Raw genomic sequence first — 17,378 nt, 5'->3', positions numbered from 1 at the left:
ATTGAAGATAAAAACACAAAAACTGTGCCAAACGTTCATATTGTGCGAACTCATATAATTCCCGTGTTTGTGGAAATATTATCTACATTCATTACGCTTGGGGCTGTAACACTCCGTATGAACTCCGTATTCTCATAATTCCGTATATACGGAACTTTTCAGTGGGGGAATTAAAGAAATAACACTATTTAGGGCAATAAACAAAGACTACTTAAGCAAACAAAACTTTTGTAACCAACCGTTTTACCAGAGGCCGCCAGGGGCGCTACTTACAACAAGAGTTCCTCAGCAGAAATTTTCATCGCTAAAAGGACCCCCTAACCGGCCCCGAACGACACTCCTCTCTCTTCTAGTACACTGTACCAGTGGTCACTAGAAATCAGTCGGCGTGTACCAACCACCTCGAGATTTTTGTGCGAGCCATGGTCCGACGCCGGCGACATCGCGGCCGGGCTCATCACACGCAGCAGGGTTGAGTCCTTCTGCAAACAGTGGAACGGAGAAGGCACACGAGTAACACACCAGGGTTAGTTTGTAACGACAAATATTTGTGCAATAACGTTTTCAAGCGGTGACACTAAGAGCCCAGGTATTGTAAGGGGCGTAAAAGCGCGTCTCAATTATCTTAAAGGGACCCTGCAACACTCTTTGAGCAGTGCTAATAAACCTGCGCGACGTTTAGATTACACGGCCAGGAATACCTGAGCCAATTATTATTACACGTGCACGTGAAGCGGTGAGTGCGCAAATCGCTGTGATAGACGCGAAAAAACCAACCGCGCTCTTTTCAATTTTCCTCATTATGCACCCCTGGCATGGCCCAAACGACGATATCATTGACACCATGCTGTCCTACTGGCTGTAGCTGGTCAACAACGTGGCTTATTTCTCGCATTTCCTGTGACGATCCGCCGTCATCATCGCTGTGTACCAACCTCTTCTATGCCCGAACCTGTACGCACAGTTCTGGCGTTTGTTTTGTGTTTTGAGTGCGCGCAGAGTTTGAGTGACGAACTCAATACCCCCTTCAGCGAGACCACTCGGCAAGAAGCGTTTATAGCTTCAAAAAAAAACGCCCTACCAGCCTGAGCGCTTGCTTGCGAGCAGACCGCCATGCCTGCTTTTTTGTGGTAACAAACGGGAAATAGACCCCTCCACGTTGCGGAGAAAAGGAGAAAACTCCCCGGCCTGTGATATATCAAAGCTTGTCGAAAAATTTACACCATCTTCACGCGAGGGGAACCATGGGGTAGATGCGACGCATCAGGGGTTGCCGTTGCGTTTCCGTTATGTTAGCGATGTCCGCGTGTGGATTGCTGTTGTGTATCCTATTTACGCAGCATGTTCACCCCTGATGCGTCGCATCTACCCCATGGTTCCCCTCGCGGGAAGATGGTGTAAATTTTTAACCGAGCGCAAGCTGCGCGCTAACGCACAGCTGGCACGGCGACGGGAGCGAGCGCAGCCGATCGCAAGCTGCGCGCTGACCGCGCTGACGCGCAGATGGCGCTGCGGTGAGAGCGGCGAAGCGCGCAGCTGCCGCGGCGAGGAGAATGGGGGAGGGATGCGGACTATGCCGCGACAACGCGGGTCAAGGCGAGTTAATGAGATGCGTCGCATCTAAAAGGCCGCCGTGAGCCGCCCCCTTCTCCAGGAGAGAGCGCGCAGCCTTCGTCGCGTTGTCCGCGGTCGAGTTGAGAGCGAACAATTATGCGCGATTTTTCATAGCACGTAGCTTTCATAATTCTTGCGGAAGGAGATTCCTGGGACAATTGACTTTACCCCAAAATACATTCCGAGTAGTCGATGGTAAGTGCTGCAGGGCCCCTTTAAGTGGAAGTAGTCGGGGGCGGTTGATAAGAATGGTGACTGCGTGCGAACACGGAAGGCGGGAGGGGGGCACTGTGTTCACACATCGTTTCGATGATGGGGTCCTTCCGAAAACAGAATTCCGATTGATATTCCGCCGAACAAATATTAAAAAAAAAACGCTTGACAAGTTAGCGGCTTTAGGGCGTTGCCAACGCTGTGACAAGACTACTCGCCTTCGCACTGACGAAGGCGAGGGTTTTGTCGAGACATTGGAAACATACAGTTGTAGTAAATATAAATACCCCAAGGAGAACACAGTTGCCCAGATAGCCGAATTGGTAAGGCATTCGAGATCTAATCGAAAGGCGTGGGTTCGGTCCCCACTCTGGGCGCGTGTTTTTCTTTCTTTCTCGCGTAATTAATAACAATGAAAAATAATAATGTAACGTCACTAACGGTAGACAAATATTCTAACCATTCCCCTATGCCTTCTTTGGTGTTGTAGACGGCCGGCATTTCTTTCGGTATATATAGGCTCGTTAGGAAATACAGAAAGAAATTCCAGCAGTCCACAACTCCAAAGGAGGCATATGGGATATATATATATATATATATATATACAGTAGAATCTCGATAAACGGAACCAGAAATGGAACTTCTTGTGAAACCCATTGACATGAGAATCAGCTTTTTACTGTTCCGGCTGTTTCGTTTTTGTTTTCTTCCTCCATCTTTTTTTTAGCCTCGTTGGCCTCGTACGCCTCGTCTCCTCAGTGGTCAACCGTATCAGCGCAACGAAAGCAACACCGCTGTTCTTGTTCCAGTCGTTCGGTCTCGATTCAAGACCCCGAGGTTACTGGGCTCAGCTCCTGCCACCTCGTTCGTGACATCGTGTTCCTATTCGCGCTTAATTACCGCGTTGCCGTCTTCTAAACTCGGTGGCTAGTAATCGCTCACAAAGTTGAGGCCTCTAGCCTCCATGAAGATGCAGTTGCAAGGAGTTAAACAAAAATAATTGATGCATTTTGTAGTGCACAGGGACCCATTGTTGGCTTATCAACTTTGTGAATGCTGTGCCTTAACCTCTTGTAGTTTTCTTGCTTTCTGAAAAACTGGCAGCTACATTCACCCTGTAGTGCTTCCATGATATGGTATTAAGAGTGTGTATGCACCTAAATTTGCACTTTCACACATCCGTCTCAGTAAACGAAACTCTTGCTAAACGGAACTAATTATTTCGGTCCCTTGAAGTTCCGTTTATCGATAGTCTACTGTATATGTGTGTGTATGTGTGTGTTATTTACAGTGCAACAAATTTTAGACAATCATGAGTCTAGTTTTAATACAGCTACCTGCACAGTCAAATAACAATCAGCAACAAATGTGACACAAGGCGAGCTTGAACATTTTAACGCCTATACATTAAAAACGTTTTTCACTCGATAGCTTTGCTAGGACGCAGCTAACCATGGCTTTGTCGGCATTGGATTTGTAGGATACCTTGCCGAAGGATTTTGTTAAGATCCGTTTACCAAGCGCGGAGACCTCATCATATTATTGTTACTGAAGTATATCGCTGCCAGACGGGACAAATTGTTAAAACTTGTCTTCTCGTGACCAAAGCCTAATGTCACGACTACAGTTGTTGCTGGCAGTGCACAGAGCACGAGCATAAACGCCAATTTAGAGAAACACATTGATGTTGGAGCGGTGCATTACCGCGGAAACGTCGTTGCTCTCCTTGGCAGCCCTCGATCCGCACATGGCCTCCTTCGAGTAGTCCAACTCCTGGACACAAAGACAGCCTTTCGTCCCAAGCCACTCTTGCAATCTCAAAGCACAACAGAAATGAAACCTAGTTTAATTATTATCAGTGCCGTAAGCGGTGCTGTATTGCGTACGCACAGCCCTGAAATCTTTAAGCCAGATTCTTCGGCTATGGGAGTGAGCAATACCTTAGTTGGCGTAAATGTCTAGGGAAGGGTTTACGCGGTGGTTTGGCATGCCATACCGGCGTCTTCATCGAATCCGGGCTCTTCAGCGAAGGTTCTCGAGTCCAGATCGAAGGCTGCCAGGACGCACTGTCAGTAGGCCCCTGTTGCGTGGTTACCGAGAAAGATGTCGCGGCATGAGGGACACAAAGAAAAATACAAAGGAAAATGACAGATAGAGAGAAAATTTACTCCACTCTGAAGATGTGAATCCACTCGAAAAGACAGCTGAACACTGCGGTTACCTCAAAAGCACGCGCCACCGGTGCAGAGAGTACGCTCAACGCGCACAGCCCCTGCTCCTCACTTGCCCGCTAAGTGCGTCCGTGCTCTCCACATGCGCCCTGACCAATCTTCACTCCATGCCGAACTCGCAAATGAGAAGCCTAGCGTCACTAAATGAGATACGCTTAAGAGTACCGCCACTTCGTGCACCCAGAAGCATCTGGGGGCGATTTTGTTTCTGGCTTGAAGTGTTGCCATCTCTACCAACAAAACCGCTTCCGGTTGTGACGGGCAGAGTATGACCGGCCGCTCTAGCGTCCGTGCAGCAGAGAGAGAGAGAGGAGAGGCGCCCAGAAACAAAATGGCTGCGCCCATATGTAAACAAATATCACGTGGTGCCGACCGACCAATGAAAATCCCGGCGGCACATAAAAATGAGAGAAAAGAGTGCGGATACTCTAAAGCCTTTATTTATTGACGCTAGGAAAGCCCAATGCCAGTGCGCAGACGTATGCGGCTGAATTTCGCCCCTAATACCTTCGGTGAAAAGACAGACAGACAGACAGACAGACCTCTTCAGCAGAAGTCAACTACGGATAAGCAACGATAACTAAAGTTTGCGTTTAAATAGGATTATCTGCCGCTTTTTCGGGTCAAGCATTCGCGAATCGCTTACTTTGGCACTCGCAACAACGTGTTCTGCAGGCGCAGTCGTCTGAAAAGAGAGGGAGAGAGGAGCCATATGCTCAATAAAGAATGTTGCGGCAAGTATACACGTTGCGCCTCGACGCGCGTAAAGTAAAAACTAAGTCGTTGTAGGGAGGCTGGAGATGGTGAGTTATTTGACTCAGACCAAAACTCAATGTGCCGAAATTAGAGAAGTTTAAAAATTTAAAGAAAATGGCGCAGCTTGAACTAGTGGTGTTGCAAGGCTGGCGAAATAGCAGAGCTGGCGGCCACACTCTCTCTGCGTCGGGGACCCTGCTGTGGCACCTCGCATTTATTTCCGAACTTGCCTGTGAAAGTTCTTCACGACTGGCAGGCCCGGATCGTTTCGTCCGTAGGCTATCACATCTCTCTTTAAAAGAGCCATGAAGAGAAAATACAACTTCGTGTAATTTGAAAGAACTAGGATTCAGTATCTCGCTCAGCTCTATTACAGCCACAAAAGATGTATTTTTAACGAAAAAAAAAAGCCAGAGGTATTTAAAAACTTTCAAATTTTGCGCCACAGTGACGTGTCATGAGCAAGAATGACGTCATGCAGGCCAACAATAAAACATAATTTTAAGTGCGTTAACTGCGCGTTAGCATTCAAGTGATGCGGTCAAATGGAACTAGAGGCCCCATTACAGACGTCCAGTCATGTGTCGTCACGACAGGTCAGTTAGGCGGCCGCCAATCGCACAAACAAGGTTCCGTGACGTCATAGAAAAGTTGCGGGAAATTGGCTAGGGGGTCGCGACGGCTTCAAACGTTTTCTTCAATATCTCCGTTATTTTTTCGAAGATTGCGATGATATTGGTATCATTGTTATCGGGACTAAGCAGTCTTTCTAATAAACCCAACTTGTATTTTGTCTTCATGGCTCCTTTGAAGTAAACAGCGTTAGCCCACGTTAGAACCCGCGGCCAAGTCCAAAGCCAACGCGCGCGCTAGGAACCCAAAGTAAATGTTGTGCGCCCGGAATGCGAGGATAGCGCAACCGGATAGACGCCGGTTTCATAACGCGAAACATCCAGGTTCGATTCCGACCACTGGGAGCGTTAGGAGGTGCGCGAACACTGCGAAGGCGGGAAATGTGAGTTGCATGGGGTGGTAGCAGTATGCGGATAACGGCGGTACAGCCCATTATGGCGGATCACTGCTCTGCACTGCCGACAGCTTTCACATTGAGTGGAACGACTAATTTTTTTCTTTCCTGTGCATGTTATTGTTCCCCGCCGTCGTTATCCCCGTACCCCTCGGGCCTTTGTGGTGGCTTACGTTGCCTGTGCGGCCTGGCCCCGGCGACCATTGCCGGTAACGCACTCCCTCACCAGAGCAGGATTGGCCACCCTGGTGTGGTAATGGCCACAACCTCCCATGAACACGCCAATTAACCCACGGCCCTCAGTCTCCACTGGCTGCGAAGCAACTGACCACGGCGGCGGTCAGACCACCTGTGACGCAGCAGAGGGTGCTAAGAATCCCTGGAGCCGGACAGACTGCCATTGGAATCTGAACCTGGCAACGTTTAACGCGAGAACTTCATCTATCCAGGCGAGTCTAGAGGTGTTGTTCGAGGAATTAGAGGGCATTAACTGGGATGTCATAGGGCTAGTTAGATTGCTCTGCAAGCGGGCAGAGCAATTTAGGCCACCTGGAAATCTTTAACGTGCGTAGAAATATCATTTTCAGTCGACATCAGAAAAACGGCCGCTATGTGAGGTTATCGAACCTGCATCCTTGTGGTTAGCAGCCAACAGCGTCGTCCCCGAGCAGCTTTGAGGGTCACAATTGTCAATTATACTATCCTGGTGTGCGACGTGTGTTAAGCAGATTTTGAAATGCAACAAGTATGCACATTTCTGGGGCGGTATTCTCGTGTTTGTCCGTTTTGAAAACGTCCGTTTTGCGTCCATTTTATCGTGACTAACTTCCAGTTGTAGGCGGTCTTTGGGTTGACTTTTGGGCAACTGTTTTTGTAAACAAATTTTAACCATTAAACCTATTTTAAACTATCTTTTATATGTTTATTGTTCCGCTAGCGAACCAACAACAAGGCGACGAAAAATCGTCTGCTCCAAATCGTCTGCACCGAGAAGCCGCGCCTCGTACATCTGAGTATACAATATACCTCTGCCGCGCTTGCATGGCGTCACATCCGGGTGTTCGCTTTCAGCCAATCAGTGCCTGCTCAAAACGGACACTTTTGAAACGGACACAAAACGGACAAAACACGAGAATACCGCCCCTGGTGTGCCTTTGCCTTTGCGCAATGCAGCAATCTTGCGGCCCGATTGTCACTGCAGGTTTTCCATAGTGTGCCATTTCGCTTGCTCAGCCTTGCACTCTGCTCACACAATACTAGTAGCAGCATATCGGCATTGGTGCGCATACCTTTCTTCATGTTGTAACGACAAAAAGAGCGTTGATAATTGTGACTGATCTGAAGGGCAAAGGGCGTGAGAAGTTGCGAAGTTGATGGTGCGGGAAATAGAAACGCCCGGAATGTTGTTGACAGCGCATTATCAACAGCGGATAGTTGACCCGTTTCGTCATGAACCGGTGACCGTTATTTCTTTTGCCATGTAATTTACATGTCTGAAATAAACTTGAAACTTGAAACTTGAAGCTACACTGGCCGCTGTTGAGCAGTTTCGCGTCTCCTGGAGATCGAGCCGTGCTGCGCATGCACGAGGAGCAGTGACGTCACACGGCGCACAGCTGGCGCGCCAGAGCCGCCGCCGCCGTGACCGGATTGGATTGGATTAAATTTGGATTGGATTAAATTGTATTGTATTGTATTGGATTGGATTGGATTAAATTGGATTGTATTGGATTGGATTGGAAATCGTTTTAGCAGCAGTAAGCACGATAACCAGCCTAGGCAACCAGGAAACCTGAGAATAACCAGCTGAACCTTAGCTTACGCTACGTATACATCCTGGCATAGCCGAGCTAATCCAGTGCTAATTTTTTTTCGGTTTAGTTCCGGTTCGGGTTCAGCGTTCTCAAAAAATAACGGTTCGGGTTCGGCTTCAGTCCCCGCAAAAATACTGCTTCGGTTCCGGCTTTCGGTTAGGTTCAGTGGCAGTTCGACACCCAGTGTAAAAATACTGCGGTATCCTCCACTCAGCCAACTCGAGGAAACACGTGGAGTGGATGGCAGACTCAGGACACAGCCACTAGTCTTTGGCATCTCACTTAACCCTATTCCAGCTTCTAAAGACAAAAAACCAGAAAAATGAAAGCAACATTAAAACTTGTTTAATTTCGCGCAACAGTGGCGTAACGTAGGCAGGTGGGATGTAATATAAGGCAGCCCTAAAACATCCTTATCAGTGTGTGTTAACGGCACCGTGGAATTCAATTGATACGATCAAACGCAAAAATATGGCCGCGTATCTCCTCCTTTCGTTGCAAATGTCGAGAAAGACGATAGTCGACTGGCGCCACTGCCAAGCAAATGCCTCCCTTCGCTTTCCCGCTCACCTTTCATGCTGTTCCTCTCCCTGCTCGTTTCTCCCAAGATAACACACTATGGGATTTCTCAAATCAGTTTAAATTTAACGCGTTCTGCTGCTGCAAGTAGGGTGCCTCGATGCCAGCGCTGGCGTACGACGGAGACGCGAGGGAATCGAGGCACCCTACTACAACGTTTACAGAACCCCGTTGCCCTACTCCACGAGCGTTTCAAGCGGAACGTGAAATTCATCTAGTGGAACCTTTCGCTACTGTTGCCGTTTGATTTCTTAAATGCCGCCAGAAGCAATAGTAGCGCGGGCAACGGCAGGTGACGGTTTTTTTGCATTTGATGTAGTATTTCACTTGCTATCGCAAAAACCAAGCATCCTGAATTGTTTAATAAAGGAACCCTGTAAATATCACTTGTGTATTGATTTTCTGCCGTGTATTTGCGTAATGGCCTGTTCTTATTCAATAATGTTGACAAGTATGAACATTGACATTGGACGTCGATGTTTAGGTTTGGCTGTGGGTAAATAAGACTATTGCGCAGCTTCCGTTTCACTTTGGCCGGGTGGTTGAATCGAGTGACAGACGGACAGACACACAGACAGACCAAAATTTCTGTGTTTAAGTAGCCCAAGAAAGACTATCGTCCTTAATAGAGGCTCTACTACAATGTCCATGTCATGTTTCTTGGTGATGACCTTGTTCGGCGGCCACCAGTCGCACAAGCAAGAGTCTGCGACGTCAGGGTGCGTTCCAATTTTTCCTTCAGACGGCTTCGTTGCCGTCTTCGCGAACAGCCCGCCATGTTAAGCACCGTTCCAATTCGAACGAAGCAGTCAACGAAGACTGCTTCGAGGAGACGGCATCAAATTCAGCAACGATGCAGGCTACCTTCCTCTCTAAAGTAATAAGTGACGCCAGCGCCACCTTTTTGCGTATTAATGTTAGAACAAAAGCACTTGTTCTTTTATTGAAATATTTAGTATAATTTACGAGTGGTGAAGATGACTTGTCTTAATTTTTAAATCAAATAATGTTTGTAATAACAATGGTAATATTAGTTACGAAACCCGCGGCTTGCATATCTCAACATGTCTGAGGCTGTCGTCTGCGCTGGTTTGGCGTTTGGGACCGTGGCACCGCTCCAATTTTATTCCTTTAGACGTCTAGTTAGACTGCTTCGTAGGCTGTCTTGGCTGTCTACCTAGCTGTCCGCGAGTTGGAGCGCAGCCATAGAAACCTCTCCTGCAAGTGACTGGGGCGTCGCCAGTGCTTCATCTGTTATCTTTGATATCTTCATTATTAACAGCGGAGCTGTGTAAGCTTGAGTTCCATCCGTGCCTCAAAACTTGGCGCAGCAAAGTGGAGAGGAGGAAAATGCTAGGCCAACAAGTGTGAGGGAAAGGGGCGAGTAGGCAAAGAGCCGACGAGCAGGTGTGGGGAGTGCTGCAGCTCGCGGCGCAGATGTTCGGGTGGGGAGGCGCGCGTCAGGGATTGGCTGCAACAAGTGATGACGTAAGCTCTGACGTGCAGGTGTTCTCCCAGTTGGGAGAGACGGCGTGCGCTCGGTAGCATCAGTGTCTGGTCCACCTATAAGATGACCAGACCTAAGAAAATCCAAGTTAAAAGTATAGTAAAGACCACCAGCCCCGCTGTTTCCTCGGCCTTCGCATCTCAGTTGCGAAGGTGGCCGAATTTTTTTTTTAAGATTAAGATAGTTTTTATTATTTTTATCAGGGTAAATCAGTCTTATTTATGAACCAAGCTTGTAGTTTTTTTTCGTGTCCCTTTTAAGTGTCCTCTAATTTATTTAATCAACCATTCACTCAAAGTCCGCGATGAAACCTATGTGGTTTCAAATGCCGCATAAAACGCGACTCCCTTTTTCCGTCCATGCCAGCTGCTACAGGCATTCAGCCGTATCCCCCCCCCCCTGCTGCATCTTGCGGTGTCGATCGGGATCTGGCTATAGGTAAAGGTAGGCGTGGCTACATATCCGGCGATTACTCATCGCTTGCCGAAAAAAAACGGAACCAACTTCCTCCATAGTAACAAAAGCTTGACACGGTATAGTTGGTTGAACATTCTGAAGACTAAAGGCCCAACCACACGCACGCGTAAAACCGACTTACTCGCGCAACGACGTAAACCGGCGTAAGCGCGTAAGAAACCGGCGTACTCCGGCGTACGCGGAATGCATTGCTACTAAGGTCCCTAAAATTTTCAGGGACCTTAATTGCTACGCGCTTGTTACGCCCAAGTCAGACCCCGCCAGGCATCGGCGCAAACTTTCGGGCGCACGCTGTTGACGTAGACATTTGGCGGTGATGTTATCTGGCATAACAAGACAGCAAATTCATAAATAAGCTAACTTTACTATTATTTATGCGATAAAACGAAGTAATTTGTAAAATACGGGGAGCAAACAACCGCGCAAACCAAGCGAAGCAACGAGCAACTATTGGAGCAAGGCAGTGTACGCCAAATGTAGCGGAGGGTTTTGTGCCTGGCAAGTATGCATACTAATCCTCAACGTTTTTTAATGACCCAAGAACTGTTTTAGCTGATTCTGTAATAAATATACGTACTTTTGTAAGAATAGACATTATTTGTTTTATTTGAGTTAAAATGTAGTTGAACTGGTCGCCACAAAGCTGAGCCCGGGACAGTCGAGCCACACTGCGCAGCGCATTGGTTTACGCGCGCGTTGCGGCGATATGTGGTTACTCGCCCTCTCCGACGTCGTCGGTCGGCGTAAAGGCAGCGGCGTATGTCGTCGCGGGCGTACGTCGTTGAGCGAGTACGTCGGTTTTACGCGTGCATGTGGTTGGGCCTTAAGGCGCTAAACAACGAGGACCAGAAGAAACATGTAGAAACAGACACGAAGCCGTGTCGGTTTCTACGTGTTTCGTCTGGTCCCCGTTTAAAAAACAGACACGGCGCCGTGTCTGTTTCAACATTTTCCTTCTGGTCCCCCTTGTTTAGCGCCCTAGTCTTCTATCAACTCCTCCATGTATTCTCGCACCTGGCGCGTTACTGGCAAGCAAAAGCACAAACAGCCTCGGGCCGTACACATTACCGTTTTTAGACGGAAGAATCAATCAAGGGTTCATTTTGTGGGAAACGCTAGGTTCCGCCACGACCCCCAGTCGCCCGAGATGGGCTGTCCCTCTCTCTCTCACGTGATTGGTTTGTCGGGGATCCGGTGAGCCGGTCTGGGGGCGCGGGACGGGGCTTGCACCGGGCGCGAAAGCTGCACCTCGAGCAAGCGGTCTAGGTCGCCGAGGAATCCGGATTCCCCAAATTGTGATCATCTCCAGCCTTTCTCGCTCAAAATTCCGAACTGTCAAGAACCTAGTAACACAATGGCAGGAAAGTGGTATTTTGCATGGAGCAAGGAGTCGACTTGGACGTGAACGCTCTAAAAATACTCTTCATGACTGTTTTTTTTTTTGTTTTTGTTTTTTTTTAATTTACTCCCAATGAATTTCAATGGGATAGTTTCCGCGGCTCTAGAGCCTGGTCGCACAACGCGATAAACACGAAACTGCACGAAAAGCACGCCTTCGCCCCCAGGATTAGCTGAGCGAAAATGTTTCTCATTGTGCTGAATATATACAGAGTGATCGCTACTGAAAGAACTGCGATAAGCCCGAAAGCTGCACCTGAACGTACAGATGATAGTGAAGAGAAGGTATGTACTCACGAGTTCATATTCGACAATCGCAGCTTTGACATCGCTCGGATGAGGTTTCTGGTCATTTGAAAGCAAACGAGAAACACGGCGGCTAGTCATGGCGCTGTTTCCGGCTGTCAAGGTTCGCGAAAATTCATTCGAAATTGCTCCGGATTACAGTGAAAGACACAAGGATACGGTGTCGTTACTTCAACCATCCCATAAATGATGCGGCGAACGGTATTGTGGAGCACGTTAAGACAAAAAAAAATGGCCGCGTATCTGCTCCTTTCGTTGCAAATGTCGACGGAAGACGATAGTCGACTGGCGCCCCCTGCTAAATAAATACATCCATTCTCTTTTCTGCTCACCTCTCATGCTGTTCCTCTCCCGTATCGTTCCTCCCAAGATAACACGCTAGAGGTTTGCTCTGGACAGTTTAAATTTGCCGCGTTCTGCTGCTCCAAGTCGGGTGACTCATTTCCCGCCCTGCCGTACGGCAGAGACACGCGTGAATAGAGGCACCCTACTACAACGTTTATAGAACCACGTTTGCCTACTCCACGAGTGTTCCAAACGGAACGTGGAACCTATCTAGTGGAACCTTTCGTTGCTGTTGCCGTTTGATTTTTTTAAATTCCGCCAGATAGCGCGGGCAACAGCAGGCTACGGCTTCTCCAGTTGATATAGTATTTCATCTGCTATCGCAAAACCCAAGCATCCGTGAATTTTTTAGTAAAGGAACACTGCAAATGTCACTTATTTACTGATTTTCTCCCTTATATTTGCGTAATGTCTTGTTCTTGTTCAACAATGTTGACAAGTGTGAACACTGACACCGGACTTAGACGTCTAGATTTGGCGGTGAGTACATACTACTATTGCGCAGCTTCTCTTTCACTTTGGCAGTGTGGCTGAACCGAGTCACAGACGTACAGACATACAGACAGACCAAAACTTCTGTGTTTAAGTAGCCCAAGAAAGACTATTTTTTTAGCACAGACGGACAGACATGCACAGACATACATACAGACCAAAACTTCTGTGTTTAATAGAGGCCCTGCTACAATGTCCATGCCATCACCACCGAGAAGCTCCGCACTACCGTCACTTCATCATATCAACGCGCATTTTTCTTACGCCGACTTTTGCTCGAGGGTGAGGAGAGTATGGATATCCAGGGGTAGCCAACAAACAGTATGTGGTCGTCATGGACCTGAGGACCGCACTGTTGGCTCGTGCATCTAAAACCTCCGTCAGAGTACGAGTCGACAGAGAGACCCGTCTCATATTTTTAATTTGAAAGCGAAACTTCAGCGCTCCGATATGGTCGCCATTTTCAGTACGACCTGTTTATGCTTCCAGTAACTAGCTAACCGAAGTTTAAAAATGTACGGGGGCTTAAACGAAATAGTAGCCTATATGTTCGTTGGCTGTTCAAATGAAAGCAGGCAGCTTTTTAACCCACAATGAACGGAAGCCCTTATCAATTAAACTAATTTTAAAGTTCACGGATTGAGCTCATATCTTAGAAAGTACAGTCTTTGTCAGAATTTTTTGCGCCACGGCGACCGTGGCCGGAGCAGGTGCGCGGCAGGGGCCGCTGCGCTTGGTGGTGTCGATTGGTTGCGCTGCTAAAGAGAGCGGGGGGAACATTTGCGCCTGCTTTTGTAGTGCATCCGGCGCGACAAGTGCTGCGCAAAGAACCTGCGCTAAAGCGAAGTGAGTCTTCGGCCCCACGGCACTTATCGCGCCAGCCATACTACGAAAGGAAGCGTGAAAGCTCCCCTCACTCTCTTTAAGCCGCGTAACCAGCCGACAGCAGCAAGCGCAGCGCCCCTGATCCGGCAACGGTCGCCGTGGCCCACAAAATTTTGACAAAGACTGTACATTGCACCCGACCATTGCACTCCTAAACAACACAATGTCATGCTCCATCGCGGTGGCTCAGTGGCTAAGGCGTTCTGCTGCTGAGCACAAGGTCGCGGGTTCGATTCCCGGCCGCGGCGGCCGCTTTTCTGATGGAGGCGAAAAGCAAAAACGCCCGTGTGTACGAGATTTCGGCGCACGTTAAAGACCCCAGGTGGTCAAAAGTAATCCGGAGCCCTCCACTACGGCGCGACTGATCACCTGCGTTGCGTCGGCGCGTTAAACCCTGCAATCAATCAATATAACGCCCTTGCATAGATAGCCCCAATCACACGTCCAAGCTATGCTGGTAGTGCAATCGCGACAGCGCTGGCTGTAGAGATACTATATAGCGGGCAGCTGAAACGGACGCACGATTAAATTGGTGAAACTGATATCATAGAAAGCCCTTCTGCGCTCGCGCTCGTATACATGTGAAATGCCGGCGGAATGTACTCATCTTTATGATAGGACAACACGCAAGTTTGGGGCTGGCGTGGAGTGCTCACTTTGGCTGGAGGCTCCGCCATTATGCCGGTCAGGCGACGTGACTGAAATGGGAAAGGGAAAAAGAGGATGGAAAAACATTATGGCGGGATTACAGGTGCGAAGTTTCGCGTTTCAAAGCGAATTCCTCCAGAAAAAAGAACGTTTCGCAAGGCGCCCCCATATAAAGCCATTTTCAATCAATCAGTGAATCAATCAATGAATCAATCAATGAATCAATCAAAGAATCAATCATTCAATCAATCAGTCAATCAGTTTCGAAAGTTCGCGGCTCTCAGGCCATGATCGGATAGCAAAATGCCTGAAAATACATGACGTCCGTCTTACACGACAGCACACTATAACGTAAAATAACAATGCACTGATTTTTATGAGGAGATGAGCGCGTAATACGATTTTGTTTCATTTCAAAGAGTTTGCCTTTCTAACTCAGCCAACTCGATTCCAGCCGTTCAAGACGTATTTTTAAGGATGCGTCTAATCTCACGGCAGCCGTGAGAATTACCCCGGAAAATTCCCACGGCAGTTTCCATAAAAGCTGGCTGGCATAAAATTCGGTGAATAATATTACATCCCAACATAACCTAACCTAACCTAACCTAACCTAACCTAACTTCACCGAACCTAACGTAACCTAACCGAACGCATCGTAACCTACCCAAATCCAGCCCAACTGCAACAAACCTAATCTAACCCAGCCCAGGGACACAGAACACAACCTGCATTAAGCGTAATCCAACACATTCTAGAAGTCCTATGCGTAGATCTCAATGTCGGACTCGAACCTGAGCCTCCTCCTTTAAAAACCAGTGCTATACCACAGCGCTACAGGAGCATGCTACAAACGAAGATTTTTAGGGAATATTTGTCCCATAGAATCTCCGGAATATTCAGTTTTATTCCGTTGACCATAGCGGGGTATAGTCGAGCTTAATTCCCCCTCGCCCCTCTAATTGGCGAAAGGATTTCTGAGAGCTTACCTAATAAAGCATTTTACATGAAAGTCACGGTCACAAAGTTTTCAGTAGTGATGGGACTCGAACCCAGGCCGTCAGCGTTAAAAGCCACGACTCTGACCCTACGCCACAAAGACCGATCAGAGGACTTCTTTCAGCAGTTGCTCAGAGCTGAACATTAACCTGTGGTCTGGCCCGCAGAATACAACCTAACGTTATCCTGCTGGTCCACGGCAGTGCGTTGCATTTACAGTTGCTTGATAAATAGAACGCATTTTTAACACGAAAGTGTCTTATGCCGGGATACACCAAGATTTCACTGACGTCACATCCGTCACGGAAATGACGCCACTACACCTCATCCGAAGCGACCCGCTAGCCGGACGTCGCTCACCAAGCACACCCACAAGGCAGCCGCCGACCCGCAAACCATGCTCAGCTGCAGATTTCGCTGCACATTTGACTTTCGTGTTTTACTGATTCTTATGACAGAGGAATCAACCACAGTTATTTTAACCCTATTTTTAAACACATCGTGCACCACAAAACACTGCGCCATTTCTCCGCACTCTGACGAGCGCTGCAAGGCATGCACCTGAGATTAGGGACCCCGCGTTAGCTAGCTGGCCAAGTCACGTGTCAAGGAACGCCGGAGGCGGTGGGCCTTCCATCCCCGTCACTACGGCCCAGGCTAGAGCGTCTGCCCGCCCTGACGCGGAGTATTTTGAGAGACGTCGAACCCACCTGTGGTTGTACGGGATCTTCCTCTTCACGCGCGCCTCGATGGCGATGCCCCTTCCGGCTCGTGCGCTTCCGTCGGTCGCTTCTTCCGCTCGTCTGCCTCTTAAATCGGGCCCTGACTCCTGCGGAGTCCGCGCCTGTACGTGTTTCCGCCCCACCAGAACCCCATTTTTGGCAGCCCGGACGTGGGCCGCTACAAATAAAGTTTGATCTCTCTCTCTCTCTCTCTCTCACGCCACAACTCGCACACACCCGTCGGCCATATTAGACTCGTGGCAATGTTTAACTGACCCGCTGAAATTTTCATCAACAAATTCGAGAGTGCCGCGCACGCACTCGAAACGACCTGCAAGTGGTATTGCGCCACAGTAACACCAAAATGTCCCTATTCCCAACTATCCCCGCAAGTGAATTTTCGTCGCCTCACTTGGCACTGTGCCAACTTAAGCCGATACAGAAACATTCTGGCCCCACCTCAGATACGGACACACCTGTCAACCAATATTCCCCGGACAACCATAGCGGCTCTACTGGCTATAGCTGAATTCACCATAAAAAATCATGAAACTTTCTCGCGATGGATGCTTCGGTTGGCCAATCTCACTCTGCGAGCACGTGCGTACCGCTTTTACAGAATAGCCACAGCTGTCTGCGCATTCCAGAGGAGTGACGTAATAGCCGCGGCAGACGCACTGGCGCTGGCGCGTGCCTAGCTGTGCGTCTCGATTGCGCAGTAGCCATTTCGCCGTTTCGCGTGGCTCCTGGACAGCCGTGCTGCGCATGCGTGAGGAGCAGTGACTGGGCTGGACTGGACTGGACTAGACTGTATCGGATTGGAAATCGTTTTAGCAGCAGTGCACATGATAATCAGCTAATCCTAGACAACCAGGAAAGCTAAGAATAACCACCTGAACCACAGCTCACGCTACGTATATCCTGGCATAGCCGAGCTAAGCCACTGCTAATTTTTGTGGTAACGCTTTACTGCGGAACTAAAAGCTTAATAAGATCATGTTAAAACTTATCTTTGCTTAATAAGCAGCACAGGTAAGATAGATATAATTTCGGGGCCTACACACAGGCGCGGGTCTGAACAGGGGCGAAACGCCGGCATACTTGACCAAGACGCGAGCAAGCGCGCGCACACCAGGCGGGTAAAGCTGGCTCAAAAATGTGTCTAAACACGAATGCCGCCATGATGCCACGCTGTAGTTGCCAGATCAGTAGTTGAAGATATGGCTAACAATTTTTCTTGCAAATGAGGCACAAATTTAGGGCCCTAAGCTAAAATAAGGCAACTTTTATGGCAATAACTGAGTTTTTTTACGAGTTTGTATGCTTTTTATTAGTTTTCTTGAAGTATTCATGCTTGACGAACAAAAA

General features: G+C 48.4%; 1 protein-coding gene across 1 annotated transcript; it reads right to left on the bottom strand.

The window, feature by feature from the left end:
• Positions 1-317: 317 nt before the first annotated feature.
• Positions 318-16,214, bottom strand: LOC144177864 (uncharacterized). The gene is made up of 6 exons (XM_077705444.1): positions 15,999-16,214; positions 14,301-14,342; positions 4,705-4,743; positions 3,824-3,907; positions 3,532-3,600; positions 318-482 (listed from the first exon to the last, which is right to left on the bottom strand). Exons 2-6 carry the CDS (start codon positions 14,319-14,321, stop codon positions 318-320), a joined length of 378 nt encoding a protein of 125 aa, XP_077561570.1. The 5' UTR covers positions 14,322-14,342; positions 15,999-16,214.
• Positions 16,215-17,378: the final 1,164 nt, after the last annotated feature.

Source organism: Haemaphysalis longicornis, unplaced genomic scaffold (assembly GCF_048455015.1).
Source record: "Haemaphysalis longicornis isolate Haplotype H1 unplaced genomic scaffold, Haemaphysalis longicornis Haplotype H1 scaffold_33, whole genome shotgun sequence".
Lineage (NCBI taxonomy): Eukaryota > Metazoa > Arthropoda > Arachnida > Ixodida > Ixodidae > Haemaphysalis > Haemaphysalis longicornis.
The sequence above is the reverse complement of the archived record's forward strand: the minus strand, read 5'-3'. Positions and strand labels throughout refer to the sequence as shown.

What these genes read in the sequence shown, in the direction of transcription:
- LOC144177864 (XM_077705444.1), bottom strand. Translation starts at nt 14,321, where the DNA reads ATGGCGGAGCCTCCAGCCAAA. An exon ending in TGGCGGAGCCTCCAGCCAAA is followed by an intron (nt 4,744 to 14,300) that starts GTGAGCACTCCA and finishes CTCTCTTTTCAG; the next exon opens with ACGACTGCGCCTGCAGAACA. An exon ending in ACGTTGTTGCGAGTGCCAAA is followed by an intron (nt 3,908 to 4,704) that starts GTAAGCGATTCG and finishes ACCACGCAACAG; the next exon opens with GGGCCTACTGACAGTGCGTC.